Genomic DNA, 19,967 nt, shown 5'->3' with positions numbered 1-19,967 from the left:
TCAAAAGCCTAATTCTGACATTGCCATCTAGTTGATTGAGTTCTTTCTGTCTTAACACATACTCTGTTTTGGGTATCAGCCTTGTGTCTTGTGATGAACTGGCATTGGGACCATGCAAGGCAAAGGCAGGAGTTGCAACCTTCCATGTGTGTGTGAGTCATGAAATTGAATCTTGAGTGGTCTTAAAAAATATGCTTTTCATTTAAACCTGTACATGTACTCATGAATGGGTGAGTTTGATTTTACAATAGATCATTTGGTAAGAACAAAAGCATATACCCAAAACCACTACAAATGTCAAGACAAAGTTGCTCAACGTGTGTCTCAAGCAAGAGTGATGACTGCCTTTTCTGTATTGCACTGTCACCTACAAGATTCAGTTGTGGACTAGATCCCTCACATGCTAAAGGCTGTACACAGGATGCACAAAATGGCCATGTGTGTCTGATGCTCTCATTGTCAAAGGAAATGTTTTTGCTACTACTGCCATCAGTAAGGAAAGACTATTTGCAGCAATGATGGTAAGTTTTAAGATAACATCTGACTTTAGAACTGGATATTATAGTTATCCTAATAACTAGTTAATGTAAGAGGATTTTGAGCTACTATTTCTTAATCCTGTCACAATAAAATGGACTCTTAGGCAACCTAAAGTATTCTTGCTACCCACCTATCATCCCTGTTTTTAAAGTCATACCAACTTGCAGTAATGTCCTAGCTGTATGTGTTCAACTTTCTTTTCAGTTCTCCGGATCTGACCTGGTATGTGCTTGGTATGTCCCTTCTCCACTTTCTTCTATACTGTTCACAGTTGTATCTCCAAAGAAATATCAAGTTCATAGAGCAACAGAAAATACACGCAAATGCATTTCTTGTATATTTGAGTTAAATACATCATAATCCCTTTTCCCTGCATTCTTTCTCAAACAGAGTGAATTCCCAAAGTAAATAGTCAGCTTTCATGAAGCCACTATTTTTCTCTGTAGCACAGGATAAAGTTTTTCCTTTGATTTTCCTTACCAGCCTACCTACATCACAACATGATTATAAGGATTAGCTAATTCTTATTCAGAATTCAGAAGCTGTGGCAAACTATGCAAACAATGGATAAAATGATTTTTAAAATGCAATAGTTATCAGTAATTTTAAATGGGTTTATTGACTGTACTTCAGGCATGGAACAGAATACTTATGATAGAGATGAATAGGGAATGACCTTCTAAACCATCACTCATTCATTTTTTGCCCATGTGTTTCATCACTTACACAAAAGGACGGGTTTTTTTGTGGATATTATGTTGCATTTCTGCATCATTCTTCATAGTATATATATCACTGCTAGAAGCATTCAGATCTGATCCTCCTCACACTGTCAATAAACCTGGAAAAGCCATCCAGTCTTCTGGACCTTTATGTAGGAAAACAGTTTTAGTTATGCTGATTAACACATATTATCTAGAAATTCTGAACTGAATCATGTACAGTTAAAATTACCATAGCTAAAAAATGATGAGTTGGACCTCTGAACCTCTGTAACACTGTCCATGTAATGCTTCCAGAAGAACAGGATCTGAAAAATCTAGACAGATTATACTTGGAAATACTACAATATAAATATTTATTTAACGCAGCAAATAAATCTGCAAGGACATTAACGGAAAATGTCTCCCAGCAATCTAACCTATGAGTAGGGTTTAAAAATGGAGTTTGACCATCTATATGAAGTGTTTTTCTTCCATCCACCTTGAATGGAAGTATTTTTGCAGGTTTACAGCGGAAATTTTAAATAAATATTTTTTGTTTTTCTAGTTGATTGTTACATTGACAAACTGTGTCATGTAATCATGACATATCACTCAGTAATGACAGAAGTTAGTTATCTCCGCAAAGGGAACTGTTATAACTATATAATTGTAACTCCACTTTAATTACCTTCTTAGCTTAGTTTTGAAGTCTCATCTCTCAGTACTGAAATCTCTATCTGGTTTTAATTGTGGTTTTGGGTTTCTTTCTGTTTTTTGGGGTTTTTTTGGTTGATTTTTTGTTGTTGTTGTTTTTGCTTGCATTTTGTTTCATTTTGTTTTGTTTTGTTGTTGGGTTTTTTGGGGGCATTAAATTTATTTTTTCTTTACATAGACTTGGTGTGATTACTTAAAATACTTTTAGTTTATACATTTTATAAGATGAGAAGTCATAGCAAATGCAATAACTTATATTAAATATCTTGTTTAATTTTACTTGCCTGGTAGAATCTTGTGAATAAGTAAAAAATAGAAGGATATAAAACTTATGGTTCAATATCTGTATTTCAGAGATATATAGACTTTATTTCCAGGACCTACTGCCTGCACATTAAGTGCCTTGTCCCCCTCCAGAATACTGCCAAGGTACTCTCACATGATCTGGTCTCACACTGAAATGCTGACAGTGTTCCCACAAGAGGGCAGCAGGCACAGGAAAATCCCTTCACATTCATTAACATCAACCGTATAGTTCACCTCTACTTCTTAATCACTTATAGTACTACTATGCATAATATCAAATGAAGCCCCTTTTACATCTACCACACAGAGAAATTACCTTTTAGCCAATTTGTACTCGTAATTACCTATGTTTAAACATCAGTTTATGACACTTTTTATATTTCATCTATGTCCAGAGAGGTACTTTGCTATCACAGTTGAAATTGTTCCAGTCTGTTGACTATGTGTGGACCCTTTCTCACACAGGAAATTCACATAGGCAAAATTAAGCACTTTCTGAAACAAACAAGGCAAAAGATTGATTGTACATCTAGAAATCTTCATATGTGCCCTTTTCACCTTCACCTTTCACCATCTCTTGCAGCAGGCAGGATCTGCCTCATTTATGCCCTTGAAGCTGCTCCAGCCCTAATCACCATGGCATCACACGGCAGAGAGGACCTGTACTGGTGGAGTGACATTGCCTTGCAAATCACCTCCATGTAACTTGCCTGATCTTACCTTCTGTCCACCCAACCGGCACAAAACTTCTACTGTTGTGACATTCCTGCGCAAAGAAAGTTCTTCTTCAGCAAAGGTGGAATCTAAAACTCGTTTTCCCACATGGACACACTTCAGGGGAAAAAAATGTCCTTTGTGAAGGGGTTTCACTCCTATTGTCTTTTTGTCTGGCATTTGAACCTACAAGAGGCAACCTTTATAATGGAGGATTTCTCATCAGTGTTTGTCCCATTTTCAAGATAATTATGCAATTGGGATTCTATGTGCTGGGAGAAAAGTTTGTTTCAAAGTTGTTACATGGATTTGTAATCTAGAGTTCTAAAACTGCTGTGAACCATGTCTACTTGACGTCATCTGTGCGCAAACAAGTCCCTGTTTTCTTCTGTATAGAAGTGAGCTGTTTCAGCAATGTTTAATCAACCAGTACTAACTGACCTTCTCAATCCACAGATTCATTTTCAATAAATGTTTAACTACTGTTTTCTAAAGCCAAAGGTTCACAACATGTAAAGCCTACTTTTTAATTTTTTAATCTTAATTTTATAGTTACCAAACAGCATGATTTCTATAGGGCTACATGGCTTATCTACCCTCAACCATTTGGTATTAAGTAATTAATGTCATGTCAGATTTCTATGCTAAGAGTGAAACTGTACTATCCCAGAAATGACCAATGTATGCATAAATTCTGAGGCCAGGAGTGCGGAGGAGGATTAGTCTCAATCTTCTATTGAGTTGCCTCAAATACAGAAGATTAAGGACATGCTAAATACACTGAAAATAATTCTCCTTCTCCCCAATAGAAAATGCAGATTTGAAACCACTAACCTTTCAAATTATGGCAATTTCAGTTCACAATAATTCTTTCTACCTGTCTTTCATAGTGGGAATGGAGGAGTAAAACTCATCTCCCACTCACCTCACAAATCCCAAAAGTTCAGAGATAAAATCTCATCATCAGCTCAAGGACAGTATATCTTAACTGTAAGATAGAAAATGTTAGTTATCCTCAGGCATAGATACCAAAACCTTAGGTGTATTTTGAATTGATCTGGACTATTTTATACTGAAGTACAGCTCTTTCTGCAGATTACTGTTGTGCTTGTTAGAGCCTCCGCATTTAAGACAAATTGTCCCTAATCAGAGACTTGGTGGTTTGCTATTGTAAGTCATATATCCCCAGGCTGTTCTGCCTCCTTGCGGGTACCCAGTTTCAGCACACTCATCCAAAATTTTATTGGGCCTTTGCTATTTGCTGTTCTCTACTACTGAGATTGCAATAGCTGCTCTAGATTGTTGTAAAACATTGCTTACCCTTAAAGAATGAGCAACCTTCCATGTTTTGTAAATTTTCCCAAACCCACCTGCCTCTAAAAGAAAATTTTTATGATACTTGGCTGTTGACCACTTGCCAAAGACTAAAATATCTTGTTCAGAAGAGCACTACTACTCATGTCTAATATCTTCAGGAGTGTCTGTAATACTGGGCATGGGCAAATTAGGCCAAAGTTGTTTACACTTTTAGGAGAAGACATTTATGCATGCCTTCCAAGTATTTAATGCGTAGATACGCAATGTACTTTGCAAGAAGATAGAATGTACATATATGCAAAGATCTGCATCTTGTAAAAGACTTTTGCCCTGCGTTTGACACCATTTGGAATTATTTCAATTTGTGGTTTCACCTTAGAATTTGAGACTGTGCTTATTCAACTCATAAATGTATTCTATTGAAAAATATTTTTTAATATTCATCTTCTTCAATAATATGAATATAAAATAATAGCCAGTAGAAAAAAATCTGAGTAGTACACTTGTATTCAGGTTTGTGTTTTTCAAATTATCATGTAAAAGGGTGTATCTAGGGTCAGGTGTTAGACAATCCTGGTTTCCTTTACAACTGCTTGGATTTTTCTGATCAAACATAAGCAGCAAAACATATTGCTTGATTTTGCTGCAAAATCAGAAAGGCTAGAACCAAAAGAAATGTGATTCGGGAGGATCTCGATTCTCTTGCAGCAGTATTTGTGTGAGGTGCTTTAACTTCTAGCTTTTGAAGTGGGACTCAGCCTATGTCTTTCTATTGAACAGGTTTGGAGAGTTTTTTATACAAGTCTCATTGGGTCCAGCTGCCCGGGGCTTTTTCCTTGCAGCTTTTTTATGGTGTTGGATAAGGCTGGGACAGGTGGGGTTAACATGACCTCTGTAAACTGAGTAAGTTAATACTTGATGGAATCGGTTACTGAATATGTGGTTTTCCTGTACTGAAGAGTCAGGATGAGAGCATTCCTGTGCAGCAGAAGATACTGACCTTGCTCTGTAGGCTGTGCGCAGTTCGCTATAATCTACGATCACACACACAGAGTGTTGCAATCAAGTGGTGAAACCAAGCTGACTTATGAATTTTGGGGCACAATTTCAGGACCGTTAACGTTGAAGGGCGACCACTAGAACAGAACTACCAGCACCCGTGTCTCCATCGACTCCTTGCCGTGACTTCACATAACGAGTGCCCCGAGCATCCCCCTCGCTTCTCCCCGCACAATGTATGAGACGAGAAATGGTTAAAAAAAAAAAAAAAAAAAAAAAAAAAAAAAAGGTGCGGCGGCGGGGATTCCCCATGGCGGATATTTCAGGATGTCGGTGGGAGGGAGGGGTGGGATCGTTTTGCTCACGGTCAGCCCCGGCGGTGGCGGGTCGGGCCTGTCCCGCCCCGGCCCGCCCTGGCCCGCCCCGCCCCGCGGAGGCAAGTGGCAGTGCCGGCGGCCGCGGCCGCACTCGCACCGCCGCCACCATGACGGACCGCTCCACCTTCGACACCAATGTCATCACCATGACCCGCTTCGTGATGGAGGAGGGCAGGCGGGCGAAGGGCACCGGGGAGTTCACGCAGCTCCTCAACTCGCTCTGCACGGCCATCAAAGCCATCTCCACCGCTGTCCGCAAAGCGGGCATTGCCAACCTGTGAGTCCCGGGATGCGCCCCCAGCCTTTCCGCATCCCCGCGGGTCCAGGGCATCCTGGTGCCTCTGGGGTGGTGGATATCGGGATGAGGATGGGAATGGGTATTTCTTTCACCAGAAAAGCCTGTCAGTAGGGTTGCGTCAACCCATCCTCTCGCACAGAGGTGGAGGTAACTCCTTTAGGATCTTGGTTTCTTGATTTTTTCCAAGTGACCCAGGTCCTTTGACTTTTCAACAGTATAAGATGCCCAGTCTTTGAGAAATGCCTGCTGATATTAGAACTTAGTTAATACTTTCAGTAGGTGCAGGTGCCTGAAGCCATAAGACCAAATATACTGAAAGACAAAGCCTAGCAAAATAAGGCTGAATTATTGCTCATTGAGTATTGCTTAATAACAAAGCATCATTTTATCCTTTGAGGTGTCAAATCAAATTCAGAGTGTTTTTTCCCATAGTGCATCATAGCAACTAGACTTTCTTTATGAAATTTTGGATATCTAAGGCTTTTAGAAAGTGCACTGGTTAGGAACGGTAGTGTCTGTAATCAGCCAGTGAGAAGGATGTTGTTCTGGAGATGCATCAGAAGGAATTTGGAACTCTTGAAATGCGAAATGCCTGAAACTACTTGTAGGTAGCTACTCCTCATAAGTATTTTACTTACTAAGTAAATTACTAAGTATCTTCATATGCCCTGTTGTGTGCTGGTCAAGGCTTTAGACATCGACTACTTCATTACTTCATGGAAAATGTTGTAAAGAGAAAATGAACTTGCCTCTACAAGCTATTCTGAGGAAAATATATTAAGAAAAAAGGCAAAAATACTCCTTATGTATGTTTGAGCTTTTTTTCTGGTTTGACTTCAGACTGCATGTAACTGCGGTAATTTTTAATTGTGATGTGCTAGTCCTTTTATATGCCTCTTGTATCTATCAACAGAGACCAGGGTGTCCCAGCTCTAATCTGATTTGTAAGCTTAGGGCCCTGTTCCTTTAGTGCCTTACATGTGTGTCTTTGGCTGCTGCCCACAGGTTTGGTATCTGTGCCCACAGACTTGCCTTATGATCCCCTGCATCATAAGGCAAGTCTATGCATTCTCCATCAATGCTGGGGTAACAGCCTTTGGACTCATGAGCCTCCTTGAACAGTACATCTCCTGCTGTAGAACTGCATTTTATAAGCGGTGGTGAGATTTTGCTTTGCTGTCAGGGAATGTGAGCGAGTAGGGATCACTGCAATCCATTTCTTTGGAGCATCCTCAGGCTCAGCTATGTGCTTAGTGCTGCTCAGCATGGGAGCTGCAGAACAGCTGTGGAAGACATGCAGACCCTTCCCAGCTGCAGGTTCCATGCCTGATACATCTCCTCCTCTCAGGATTCCCCAAAAGATGAGGTACAGAAGCTGCTCAGCTGCTGTGCCTCCACTCATAAGCACAATGTTCCAAGTACTTCTTTTCTAAAAGCACTTTCACAGTGGCAGAAAAATATTCAGGTCACTGTAACAGAGGTAGAGAAAGACATAGAGTTATGCCAGGTCTTTGTCTCATGCATAAAAGTGAAGAAATGCATTGGTAGAGTAATGTGTTCAGTGTTAATAAATTAAACCTGAAATACCGGTGTTCAGCCTAATCAATGAGCTGTAGCTGAAAGACCTAAGAGTCATCTGCATGTGTGCTGAGCTGGCTATTGTTTTCCCCTTCAAAGAGCTAAATTTCCCCTTTCCCTGTAATCACCTATCATAAGGTCTCCTGATATTTCCGTATGCCAGATGGTTTGATTCTGATTAGCTTGCAACATTTTATTTGCATTTCTTATTTGTATTTCTCAGTTCTTTTCCCAAGGAGACATTTACTTCAAATCAAAACTGAAAACATTAAATCATTAATAGGTTGATTTATCTTGAACAGACTTTTTCTGCTGCAATTTCTGTGTCATATTGCTCATCAGGAGTATATTGCATACAGAGGATATAGCATAACTAGTGTGGTCACATATATATATTCATATTTTTAAAGTATATAAATATATATGCTTTTAAAACATAAATATTCAAATGAATTCCTAGCTTTTAGGGTATGCAGAGCCTAGAATTCAGGAATAATATGTAGGTCTTAAGTGCTTATTAAAAAGCACAGTTGTAACTCAGCCTTCACAGCTTGGTCTGGCTGTGTTTAACTATAGTTTACAAACTGTTGAAATGCAATTCCTTGTTTTGTATTTCTTAGCAACTTCTAGATATGCAAACACAGCTAATGATAACATATCTCAGCAAGAATTCACTGGCCAGTAAATATAAAAGAGGTTTAGAGAGCTGCCGTGTCATTTGGAAATGCAGGATGTTTACAGGATGTTTTACAGGTGTAACAAACAGAACCCTTTAGAAGATGCAGTGCTCCGTTCTCATGAAATGCTCTCTCTTGCAATTGCTCTAGCTATGGAATTGCTGGGTCTACCAACGTGACTGGAGATCAAGTAAAAAAGCTGGATATTCTTTCCAATGACCTGGTGATTAACATGCTCAAGTCATCCTTCAGTACATGTGTTATCGTGTCCGAAGAAAACAAAGATGCTGTGATAGTGGAAACTGAAAAACAGGTTAGTAACTTTAAAAGTTCTCCCTGCTTGATTTCAGATCAGCCTGTACAGGTGTACTCCACATCTAAACAGGTAAAACTGAACTAAAAGTTTCAGAAAACAGGTACTTTCCTAAACTGGGAAATGAAGGTGGAGGTGATGGGTGGAGAGAGTGTTAGTCAACATTGGTTCTTTCTATCATTTCTGCTCTCCAGACTGATGTTTATTGGTTTTATTTATTTTTTAGGTGTTGTTCCTCCCCACCTTCTTTTTCTTCCACCTTTTGCTTATTGTGGGGAAAGCATTTCATTCATCCCCATCTGATCTCTGGAACTATGCTCTGAGTCAGTCAAGCCCTTTTGAAGTGGGACACTGATGAGCTGTTCTCTGCAGGTCAAATCTCGAGGTCTTTAATTGATGAAAATTCTCCTTGAAGGCTGTGAAAGACTCAGCAACAATGAAAAAAGAGCATTTTTTACATTTATTATTCTTTATATTCACAAGCCCGCCTGTGCTTGTTGTGGGATAGTTACTATTTCCCAGCTAAAATTCTGATCATGTAAAAACCTGAGTAAAAATTTAGTCAAAACAATCAGCAAAAACATAGTTTACGAATATAATGAGGCTTGCTTTGTTTAAGCAGTTCTTTCTCTCCCTGTTAAGAAATCTTCAAAATTTATTTTCTAGGCATTGGATTTCCTTAGATCTGAACAAATATTCTCAAAGATCACTGAGGGAGTCTAAGTATTAATGCTTTTCTAAACTAAATGTGAGCCAATACACTGTTTTTATCAATGCATACCAGGAATTCCTACTTGCAGAGTAGAGCATTGCTGAACTTAAATTTAAATTTCTGACATGCAGGATAAAATCCAATGAAAAACAAATGAACACTGTTGTTACATACTATTATTAAGACAACTATGAATAAAATGATGGGAGAACAAAATATTTAAAAGGTACAGTTAGTTCAGCTTTTCCCTGTACTGTCAATTTCCTATATTAAGGAATCCTACTGGATTCCTTAATCCAGCAATAAGGTAAAGATTTCTTTTTGATCCCCCAAAACCCAGGGTAAGATCAGTCTGTCTAAAGTAGTACCTGGCCATTTCAGAGCACAGATTAAGGAAAATTTATAGTTTAGGCATGGCAGCCATTAAAGAGCTTTTTAGTACCTCTATAGGTAGAGGTAAAATATGGTTTTTAGCTCTACATGAAAAAGGCTGATCTTCATTTTGTTTTTTCTCCTTACTATTCACAAAGACATGTTGTAACCAAAGAGAAAGTGCAGCCTAGCCTAGATGGTGGATATGAGAGGATTGACTTCAATTACAGAGATGAAACTAAACCAATAAAAGTATTCCCTTTTTTTCCTCACATTAAAAAGTGTATGAGAAAATTTCACTTTTCCTGTGTTATCATCTGTAATGTACTTTAAAGATTTCTCAGCTTCTCCTCTGGTTTGGTACAAATCAGTTGTAATTAAGGGCTGAAATCTGGGCCAAAGAATTGCTGACATTTGAATTTGGTTCCTTCATAATCAATAAAGGTGTTTTAGCTTATATTGCTGTGTAAGTCTCTGAGAAAATTTACCTACTGAAATGTTTTTATTTGGAGGAAGTGGATAAATGCTGTCACTAATCTAGTCCCCTTTTTTGTGTTTTTTAGGGTAAATACATAGTCTGCATAGACCCTCTAGATGGTTCGTCGAACATTGACTGTCTTGTTTCCATTGGGACCATCTTTGCAATTTATAGAAAGGTAAAATTCTTTCATGTAGGATAGGAAAAACTATTATTGTGCAGCTTTTGGTGAAATAAAATTACATGGGAAGACAATAAAATCTAACTAAACTTGTTTGCGAAAGAGACTCAGGGCCAGCATTAAGTTAGATCTAGTATTTCACAGACACATGAATTTGAATTTGAATTAGTCTCTTAGAAGAAGAAGAACCTATGTGTACATGGAAGCCTAGCTAATATTTAATTAGCCAGCTAATGAAATTGCCCCTTGGAAAAGATCATGTCTTAAGTTTCATGAATATTTGTGTTGAGGCAAAATACCACGTGGTTGTCATCTACTTGGGGAATGTGCTTTCAGGTTTTCTTGTTCTCCATGCTAATAGTTCTGTTGGCCTGAGGACAGGCTTCAAAAACAAACCAGAGCTGAAACATGTCATATGCATTTGAAGTGTCTAATTCACTCTGAAAGGCAGAAACACAGTCTGAAGGAGGTTGAAATACCAGACTTACAGGTCACAACATGAGGGAAAAAGCAAATCAGATAAAACACACCCAACTGTCCATTTTAGTCATCTTTTGTATGTTGTCATATATCCCAAAGTAGCTATTTTCAAATTCATTTTTGTATGAAGCAAAAGAAAATTTAAAAAATCCCAAGTACTTTTGATCAACTTTGAACTCCGTGAGTCATGTTTCATTTCTTTTCAACTGTGCCTCTGAGTTTTCCTGTGAGCTGTGTTCATCATCACCTACAAGGAGGTGCATAGCTCTTTATTATCTCCTTAATCCTTTCCTGCTTCCTGCATTCCTGCTAGGCTTAGTTAGAAGTGCACTTCTAGATCGATGTGTTTGTATCCTATGTATAATTTGTATTAGTGCATCCAGTAGGAATCTTAGTTGAGGATCATGGAAACATTTGTGCCACCACATGGCATGGATATAGAGCAGAAGACTGTCCCTATCCCAGAGTCCTGTCATGTATCAGCAGTAGAAATGAAGTAAAATTGACCATACTCTTTCTTGTTCTAGGTGTCTCCTGATGAACCTTCTGGGAAAGATGCTTTGCAGCCTGGACGTAATCTCGTGGCAGCTGGCTATGCACTCTATGGGAGTGCCACCATGCTGGTGCTGGCAACTTCTGCTGGAGGTGTCAACTGTTTCATGCTGGATCCAGTGAGAATATCTTCTCTTTCTTTGTTTCTGTGTTAGGGATTGACAGGTACTGTCTATGAGAACTGTCTAACCCTAGGAAAACAATCAAAGGAGCGGTTTTCAAGGTAGCGTGAATAAATGGAGTACAAATGTACTTGTACTTATAACCCACCAGCAATAAAGTCAAGAGACTTGCATTCCACCTGCCTGATGCAGAGGTGCCATGTGTGACTGAACAACAGGAAGACAGCCGAGTCAGCAGAGCAAATACACGGCATGTGCAATCATGTGATATTTAAAATAAGCAGTTTTCTGCAGTACAAAATACCCTTTAAGTCTTATTTGTCTTTTCCTTAATGCTAGGACCTTAGTAAACTGGAGGAGCATAAATATTTAACCATCTTTCTGTATTTTGAGATCCCACCATGATATGTAAAAGAGTAAGTGATGTGTATGGGTGATGTGACCTTCTGGCATGCATTTGCTGTGAGTTTTAAAACAAAAGTCATGTTGATCACAGCAGAAAGTAGTTTGCTTTAGAGGCCTGTTTCTTTGTGATCAGTCAGGGTGCCACCTGCCAGTCTTAAATTTTTATGACCTGCAGTGATCAAGCTGCAGGAAATATAACTTTGTACTCTCTGTTTAGTAGCAGCTTAAATAGATGCATGTGGTTTTGACTTTACTCAAGTAACAGATCTGACTTTGAGTATGCATGAATGTTATTTCGTTTCTCTTAGCACTAACTTGGAAAATTACTTAAGAGAAAAATAAACAGACCAGCCCTTGGTCACATGCTTCCTGTTAGCCCAAGCAAAAAAGAACTAGAGTATCTGCAGCAATTTGAAGATGTTTATGCATGGTTCAGCCAGCAACTCTCCGTTTCCAAACTCCCAGGCGTTCTGAAACTACTTACATTGTTCTAAGTCTAGCAAAAGAATGGGGAGATAAAGAAATTTACAAGTAGCATTTTTTGGGCATAGAAAATAGAGAATGCTTGGAATGGTAGTATGAGGAAGCTTGTTTGATGACAGGATTCATGCTCTGTCTGTGTTTTATGTATAAACAAAATACCTTGCATGTAGACTGCAAAGACTACTTTTTTTGTAGGTACTGAATTATTTAAAAAATTAACAGTGGTAGTAAGTTTTTATTAAATTGTGCATGCTATTGGATTTTGCCTTGGTTTGCAAATAAGAGAGCAATTAATGTTAACAAATATTTTTCTTTCTTATTGATAGGCAATTGGAGAATTTATTTTGGTGGAAAGAGATGTGAAAATCAAAAAGAAGGGAAATATCTACAGTCTCAATGAAGGCTATGCTAAATATTTTGATCCTGCCATCACAGAGTATCTCAAAAAGAAGAAATTCCCTGAGGTAAAAGATCCTGTTTCAGAGAAACTCTCTGATGACAAACACCATTAATGATTTCCACCTCCATGATCAATCACTCATTCTCTCATGAACTGTTCAGAGCTTGTTTTCCTTTCCTATCTATTTAAAATATAACTTGATGTACGATTGCTAATGCAAGCAACAGTTGATATAACCAGATATTTCAGCATTCTCCAATACTGCACTGCGCCTCTTTTGCATTTTTTTACTTTCTTCCTTTTTTTCTTTGTTTGAATCTTTTTTCAAATCTTTTTTCCTGAATGAGGATCTGAGTAATGGTGCTGGAGGCAAAACTGGGCATTTGGTAATCAAGTAGAGAGGAAATCTTGTCTGGTGATGAAGAAATTTGATCAACACGTGTTGCATTGCTGCTTCCTCACTGCAACATCTGAGTGGCTGGAGAGCAGCATGGAGATGGCAGTGGGTCATTGCGCACTGGTAACACGAGCTGTGTCCTCGGAGTGCCTCTGTCTTGAAAATCTAGTGTAGTTTCGAGGCCTGCTTTGTGTTTGTGCTACTTCCTGGTGTCGGGAGGCCCAAAGCTCCAAGGAGTGCCCATGAAGGGTTCTCATGCCTTACACATTTCATCACTGAAGTTATTACACTGGCAATGACATGTGAACACCTACTCTTGTCAGGTGTTGGTATCCCTTCCTGACTTCCTGAGCTTGCTTTGAAAAAGGATTGATGTTTTCATCATTTATCTTTCCAGGCTTAAGCTGTTGTTTATGTAGATGTTAAAATGTAGTCCAGGGAGCAGAATAAGGAAGCAACATCAGAAGTCAACTATTAACTTTTTCTTAACAAAAAATTGCAGAAGCTGGCAAAAATGGTTGGAAGAAGTAATAAAGATCACTTCTTTTGCTCTTTGATTATTTTTCTGCTAGAAAAGACAAGGCCCCAGTATAAATTCCTAGCACTTGAGTTTTTGGTACTGGAAAAGTAGTGTTTTCCAAGTGTTAGAGCCAGTGGAGAGTTGGGATACATTTTCTGGTTTTGGTACTACTGCTTATCTATGCTGAAGTCTTCTGTCACTCCTTTTCCTTGGATTTTCCTAGTTAGGAAATGAAGAGGATACTGACATACTCTGCAAAACTACTTTGAGTTTTATCAGTGAAGCACGATATGGAGATGAAAGATGTTAGGACTGCCAAAGGGGCATGTGGGGGAGGTTGACCTGGTGTGCTGTCCAGTTACTTTTATTGGAATGTTTTTCTGTAGGATGGCAGTTCACCATATGGTGGGAGGTACGTAGGATCTATGGTGGCAGATGTGCATCGCACACTGGTGTATGGAGGAATCTTTCTGTATCCTGCTAACTCCAAAAGTCCCAAAGGAAAGGTAAGCCTGAATAAGCCCAGTTATAGAAAATATTTCATTATCTAGGCAGTTCGCTATCAAGATCAATATTTTGATTACAGAGCCTGTGGTCTGTAACTTGGTAGCTTATATTTCTTGTGTGTGGGGATATGGCCATCCCTTGCACACTGTCACAAGGGACAGCAGCCTGTTGTCAGACACCTATTCTAGGGCTGCTACTCACCCATTTCAACTGCAGTGACTTCTCTTTGTCTGCAGACATATCCACTGGACCATACCAGGGGTGGGCTGCTCAAACAGGCCTCCCCGGCACCATAGCAGCTAAAACTGGTGGTTCTGGTCCCAGCTGAGTAGAACATTACAAAGCAAAGAATCCACATTACCCTGAGATTTCTAGCACAAGGTAGTTTGTTAGAAGCCTAAATGTAGTTGACCCACTGGGAGAAGAGAAAACCATCTGCATCTTGTGTGTGGACATCATCTGGAGGAACTGTGCCTGGCTGCATCTGCCAGGACAATGGTCAGTCAGGGAAGATCACGCACTTACAGGCTGACAAGGGGACTGTTTATTCAGCAAAGACCTTTGATCTGTTTTGTAATTCTCCGTAAAATATTGCCTCAGGTTGCAGATAAGATACAGTTATTCATTAGAGAAACCTAGTGGCAAGCTCAGAGCTCATGTTTTTATTTTCACACAGTGCTATGTGGGTCTGCCTCATTAACAGTTGTGTCTTAACATACAAGCTTTATCTCTCTGTAGATAGCACAATGCCAACATGGGCTATGGAGAAATCGCTCAGATTGGGGAAAATCCGGAATTCACTGTGTTTTTGAAAGGAAAATCCACACAATTTCATTATTGCATCAATGTTTATATGCAATAAAGAGTACTTAGAATATTGATTGGTTTAAAATCGTATGCCAAATATATTTGCATGTCATGTTTTTTGGCATTGCCTGGCCTGACTTCTGCAAATTTGACTTTTTGTCTTCTAGCTGAGACTGCTCTACGAATGCAATCCTATGGCTTTTGTTATCGAGAAGGCTGGGGGCATAGCTACCACTGGTCATCAAGCTGTACTAGATATAGTGCCTGAGGATATCCACCAAAGAGTGCCTGTTGTCTTGGGGTCTCCTGATGATGTGAAGGAGTACCTTGAGATAGTCAAGAAACATTCAGCTAAGTAAACAAAGCTTGCTGAATTCACTGTGCACAGGGGATAAAATGTCTTACAGCTGAACCAAAGAATATGCTGCAGTACTGTGAGATTGAGCTGTCTGACTTCTGTAGCAAAAGAGCAAATGAGCCATATTTTCATAAGATTTTTTTTAAAGTGAAATCTTGTGCAACTGCACTGTGCAATGAAAGGCATTAAAAGATTGCATAAAAGGAAGCATTAAAATTAAAGCAATGGAAAAATATGTTTTCTTTTTCATTTATCATTTGTGATTACAGAAGAGCCACATGTGCTGCAAGGAAATACTGTGGTGCATTCAATATCTAGGGGAAAGAATCTCTCCTTTCTCAGATAAGTTACAGACTATCAGAATACAGCTAACTCTGTCCTCTTTTAAAAGTCCCGGGAAGAAGACTCGGCAGCCTCTTACAGTGAGTGACCTTTCCTAGACCAGTGTCTGCACTGCAGCAGTTGCTCACTGAACTTCAGTCTGGGGTTACTCTGATGGAGAATTAATGTCTGTGAAACATGGGCAGTAGTGTATGTTAATTCTGACACATGATGTTAGACTCTATCAGATCCAGTTACACAAGGATGGAAAATGACATGTTAGTGCGGAGGGGTTGTAATGGGATAAAGAGTATGTGTAGATAGCTCGTACATACACAGATTCTTCTGTGATGACAATCTGACTATCTTTGCCAAAAATTAACCTCCTTACTTGATGAAAATATGAACTTTTGTATTGCTAGCAACCTCCACCAGATGTTCTTTGTGTTATTTTGGGAGGTGCAAAGATCCCCCCAAAGCATACTGACATTTAGTATGCTCACTCAGAGCATGCTGCTGGTGAGAGCACGCTAGTGCTTGGGAGCTGGATGGGCCGTCCAGCACTGTGTGGATACAGTTTTTGAGTCTATTAAAATCAGCAAATCTTTGATATTTCTCACTTGGCTTCACCACACTCAAAGTAAGGATCACGTGGGTGTTTCTGTGGGTGAACTGCCACCATACGTTGACTCAGTTTGTGGTCTGGGAGGTCCTGTCTAGGGGTGCCATGAGCTACAAACCTGCCTGTATCAGTGCAGATGGCCTGACTGAGCGTGGTTCTTCTTGTGAAACAAGAGAGAGGTATGGGGAAGCTGAAATCCAGAGTGCAAGGGCATACTCTGTGAGGGCTCAGACAGACAAAAATGTGAGGATCCTCGTTCTGACACGTCATGCTGGGGCATTTGGAGTCATATGGGCAAACCTTAGACAGTTGTACATATGCATCTGTTCTCCAAACTGATGGGACAGGATGTTTCTGTCAAGGACTGAATGGCCTAGTTTCTACTGAAAATGTCAATTCTAATGAGGCTTTGCTAGTGGAGACAACTTTTAGGGACCTGAGCCCTTAAAAGACTGTGAGAGTGCTGGCAGTAGTCAGTTTGGACTACAGTGCCTCAGTAGTCTGTTGTCATGACTCAGCAGACAGAATCCACAGCAGTGATTTTTGCCTGCTTACCATAATTCCTTGTCTGTATTCTGCCCTCAATCTTTACAGGAATCCTGGACTGCATATATCTATTTTTAATACACCCTTCTGACAGCATGTAAAGGTTATAGGAGGAAAGTCAATACTGTCCCTGCTTGCTGGGTCAGTACTCAGTGGTTTGGTTTTGCCTGTGGGCTGACATTTCATACTTAGCAATTTATCTATTGTGAGATGGGTTTATCTTCTAATCAGTAATATGTAAGCCCATATTTGAAAAACATCTCTGTCTAGCCACCAGTGGGAAAACTACGTAGCAATCTCCTTCCATATCCCCCTTTCCAGAGTTCTCCCTCCCGTCAGTGCAGAGCTGGAAGGTGGATTTGTCACAGGGTCTACTGTCAGCCCCCACAGCACTTTTACCCACTGCCCTCCTCAGAGGCTGCATTGTGCCCTTTGGTGAAAGGTCACTGGCTCCAGTTTCAGCTGGCGCCATCCAAGCAACTAACATTTCATAGCAATTAGGAAAGGTGTCACCTTTAAGGCTCAAGACTGGCCCATGCACCAGTGCAAGTGGGAATAAACCCCAAGAGCTCTTTATATTAAAGGGCAAACCTCCCAGATCTGTCAAACTGAGGTGTTTATTTTTTTGGCCTTCCTATATTATTCCAACCCTTGTACTGAGAAGTTCTCAGGCTTATAGAAAATCAGCACACATTTTTTACACAATCTGATTTCTCCCAACCTCCCTAAAATGGTAATTATTTATATAACCTAATCATTCCGTATAATCATTTGGGTTGTTATGTTTCAGTGGGATCACAGTATTAACAAAACAATAAAGGGTGAAGCTTTAATACAATCCAATCATGTGCCTTTATCCACTATTTTTTCTCTTTTTGCTGTGCTGTTGATGCAATGTTTATGGAAAGATTGGTTGAAGAGTTTGTGTTTACATAATAGTGTAAGTTAATTTCTTATTTAAGAGCCATTCTTTTACCAAAAAAAAAAAAAAAGGGGGGCAAATAGTGGACTTATCAGCTCTGAAAACACTCTTTGAACCACTAACTCCAAAACAAACTTTCTGTTAGAAGATGATCTGAACTTTGTCTTTTTGACCAGTGTAAAAGATTACTTGGAATCAACAGAATGTCTACATGTGATGTTTTGACAAAAGTTAAAAGTCATAGGCCAACCCCTATTCCATTTCTTATTTACTAATTTGATTTGGTATGCTCATGGTATTCCAGAAACACAGCAGAGAGATTTGGCACTAAAAGCATTTTAGTATGGGTCAGGCTGACAGGTGCCATGATGATGAAATAATGTGCAGAATGTAATGGTTGTACTTTAGGCCAGCAGGTATTTTTGCATGTATAACGCAAAACCTTCTTTTGTTGATCCTACCATGTGCTATCCCAAAGCTCCATGTATTTTATTTTTGGTTTTCTACACAGTCTGTTCAAAATAAGAAAGCTTCCTAACCAGGCAGAACATGCTATGTAACTTTTGTCTCGTGATGTGAACAATACATTTAACTATACGTTGTAGTAGAAAAGAGAAATCTTCAAGATTTCTTTCTTCTTCAGCCATTGCCATAGAGGATGCAGTATAAAACCTGTCTGTTGCTCCATCTGAGCAACTTCGCTCACCAGTCCTTTCTCCACCTTGGAACAGGACTGGAAAATATCTCCAAAACTAAGCACATGGGATGGAAGCAGCACTGAACTCTGTCTTTCTGCTTGTGGCTAGTGTTCAGTGCTGTCGATCTCTAAAACCCTTTCTTGCAGATGATTTCAATTTAGAAAACCTTAGCATTCAAATCCCTTTAAAAACCCTACAAATAATGTATTTTTGTCATTAGATGAAGAGACACTTCTAGGAAAATCTGAAGAAATGCTTCAGCTGAAGTTCCTATTAACAAAAACACATTAGGTATATGTTTTGATACAGAATTTTGTTTCTGTCCTCCTGGCAAGATTTTGGTGCAGTAATTTGTTAAAGGAATAGCAGTGAAACTTAATAAAATTTTTCTGCTGTTACTCCAGCTTTTCTTGTTTTGCTGGTGGGCTTTCCATATCTTCTACTTTAAAATAAGAGCGCTGCTATTAAGTAAAATGAAGGCTACAGCATGTAACAGCACATAGTTTCTCTTACTGCCTAGTCAGAGTGGGAAGATAGTGCTGTAATTAAAATCCAAAACTCCAGTATTCCGACAGCATGTATCTAATGCAAAATCTAATACATTACTTGGAGAGTTTCTGTCTACCTTCACTTGGCATCATGTGCTCCTAGCATATTGCTTGTAAGGAGTTACTGGCAGCATAATTGCAAATTTGGACATACCTACATTTACATGGTGCACTACAATATGAAAGCCAACATAAAATTTCATTTTGTGAGTTATGCCATTGATATGCTTCAATCAGAGAAGACTTATTTGTAAATTATTGGAGATATAATTACTTTGTAACTAGTCAAGCCACAGCTAGCCAACACTTCTCATTCATTCAAGTGCTATAACATTACAAACAACCCAGACCAGGAATTAAATCATTGAAATGGAACTGCAGCAGACCAACTAGCAACATAAAACACTTTAAAAAATGCATGTCTCAATGCACCCCTTCAAAACCCTCCTTCAGGGTGGAGGCCAAAAGAGAGTGAAAAAACAGGACTTATGGGAAGGGAACTTCACTGTCTGGAGTCACAGTGCTGTGGGACACTGTGGCACATATGGTTACTGGTTCTGGTGCTTTCATTTCTGGTGCCTTGTAAACACAGCCCTGGCTATGCTGAACCCATTGCTGAACAGGATCTACAGGAAAGCCTTTTCCAAGAACGCAGACAGTGAGAGTTTTGCATTATAATCAGTCTGATGTACAGTGAGAATATGTAGCTGGATCTGCACAGAGCTAATTTCAGCACAGGGGAAGCCCAGATGAGCAGTAGTTGCTCAGCTGTAGTCCTGTCTCAGGCTCCTTTCCTGCACCTCAGTGGAGACGTGGAGCCAGCCTGGGGTGCAGTTATTCTGAGGACTCAATCACATGGTCTCAGAAACATCTTAATAAATTCTGACCAGCCACACAGCCAAACACAGCTTCGCCTAAAAATAAAACAGCTGCCCAGGATCTTAATACGACAAGAGAGCATTTTGTCCAGCTGAGAAGGAGCTCTGGTACCCGGCAAAA

General features: G+C 39.5%; 1 protein-coding gene across 1 annotated transcript; it reads left to right on the top strand.

The window, feature by feature from the left end:
- Positions 1-5,729: 5,729 nt before the first annotated feature.
- Positions 5,730-15,545, top strand: LOC135459600 (fructose-1,6-bisphosphatase 1). Its single transcript, XM_064735805.1, has 7 exons — positions 5,730-5,948; positions 8,375-8,537; positions 10,185-10,277; positions 11,288-11,431; positions 12,649-12,786; positions 14,026-14,145; positions 15,121-15,545. Exons 1-7 carry the CDS (start codon positions 5,779-5,781, stop codon positions 15,310-15,312), a joined length of 1,020 nt encoding a protein of 339 aa, XP_064591875.1. The 5' UTR covers positions 5,730-5,778; the 3' UTR covers positions 15,313-15,545.
- Positions 15,546-19,967: the final 4,422 nt, after the last annotated feature.

The sequence above is a fragment of the Zonotrichia leucophrys genome, chromosome Z (genome assembly GCF_028769735.1).
Source record: "Zonotrichia leucophrys gambelii isolate GWCS_2022_RI chromosome Z, RI_Zleu_2.0, whole genome shotgun sequence".
Classification (NCBI taxonomy): domain Eukaryota; kingdom Metazoa; phylum Chordata; class Aves; order Passeriformes; family Passerellidae; genus Zonotrichia; species Zonotrichia leucophrys.
This window is presented reverse-complemented; position numbering and strand designations above follow the sequence as displayed.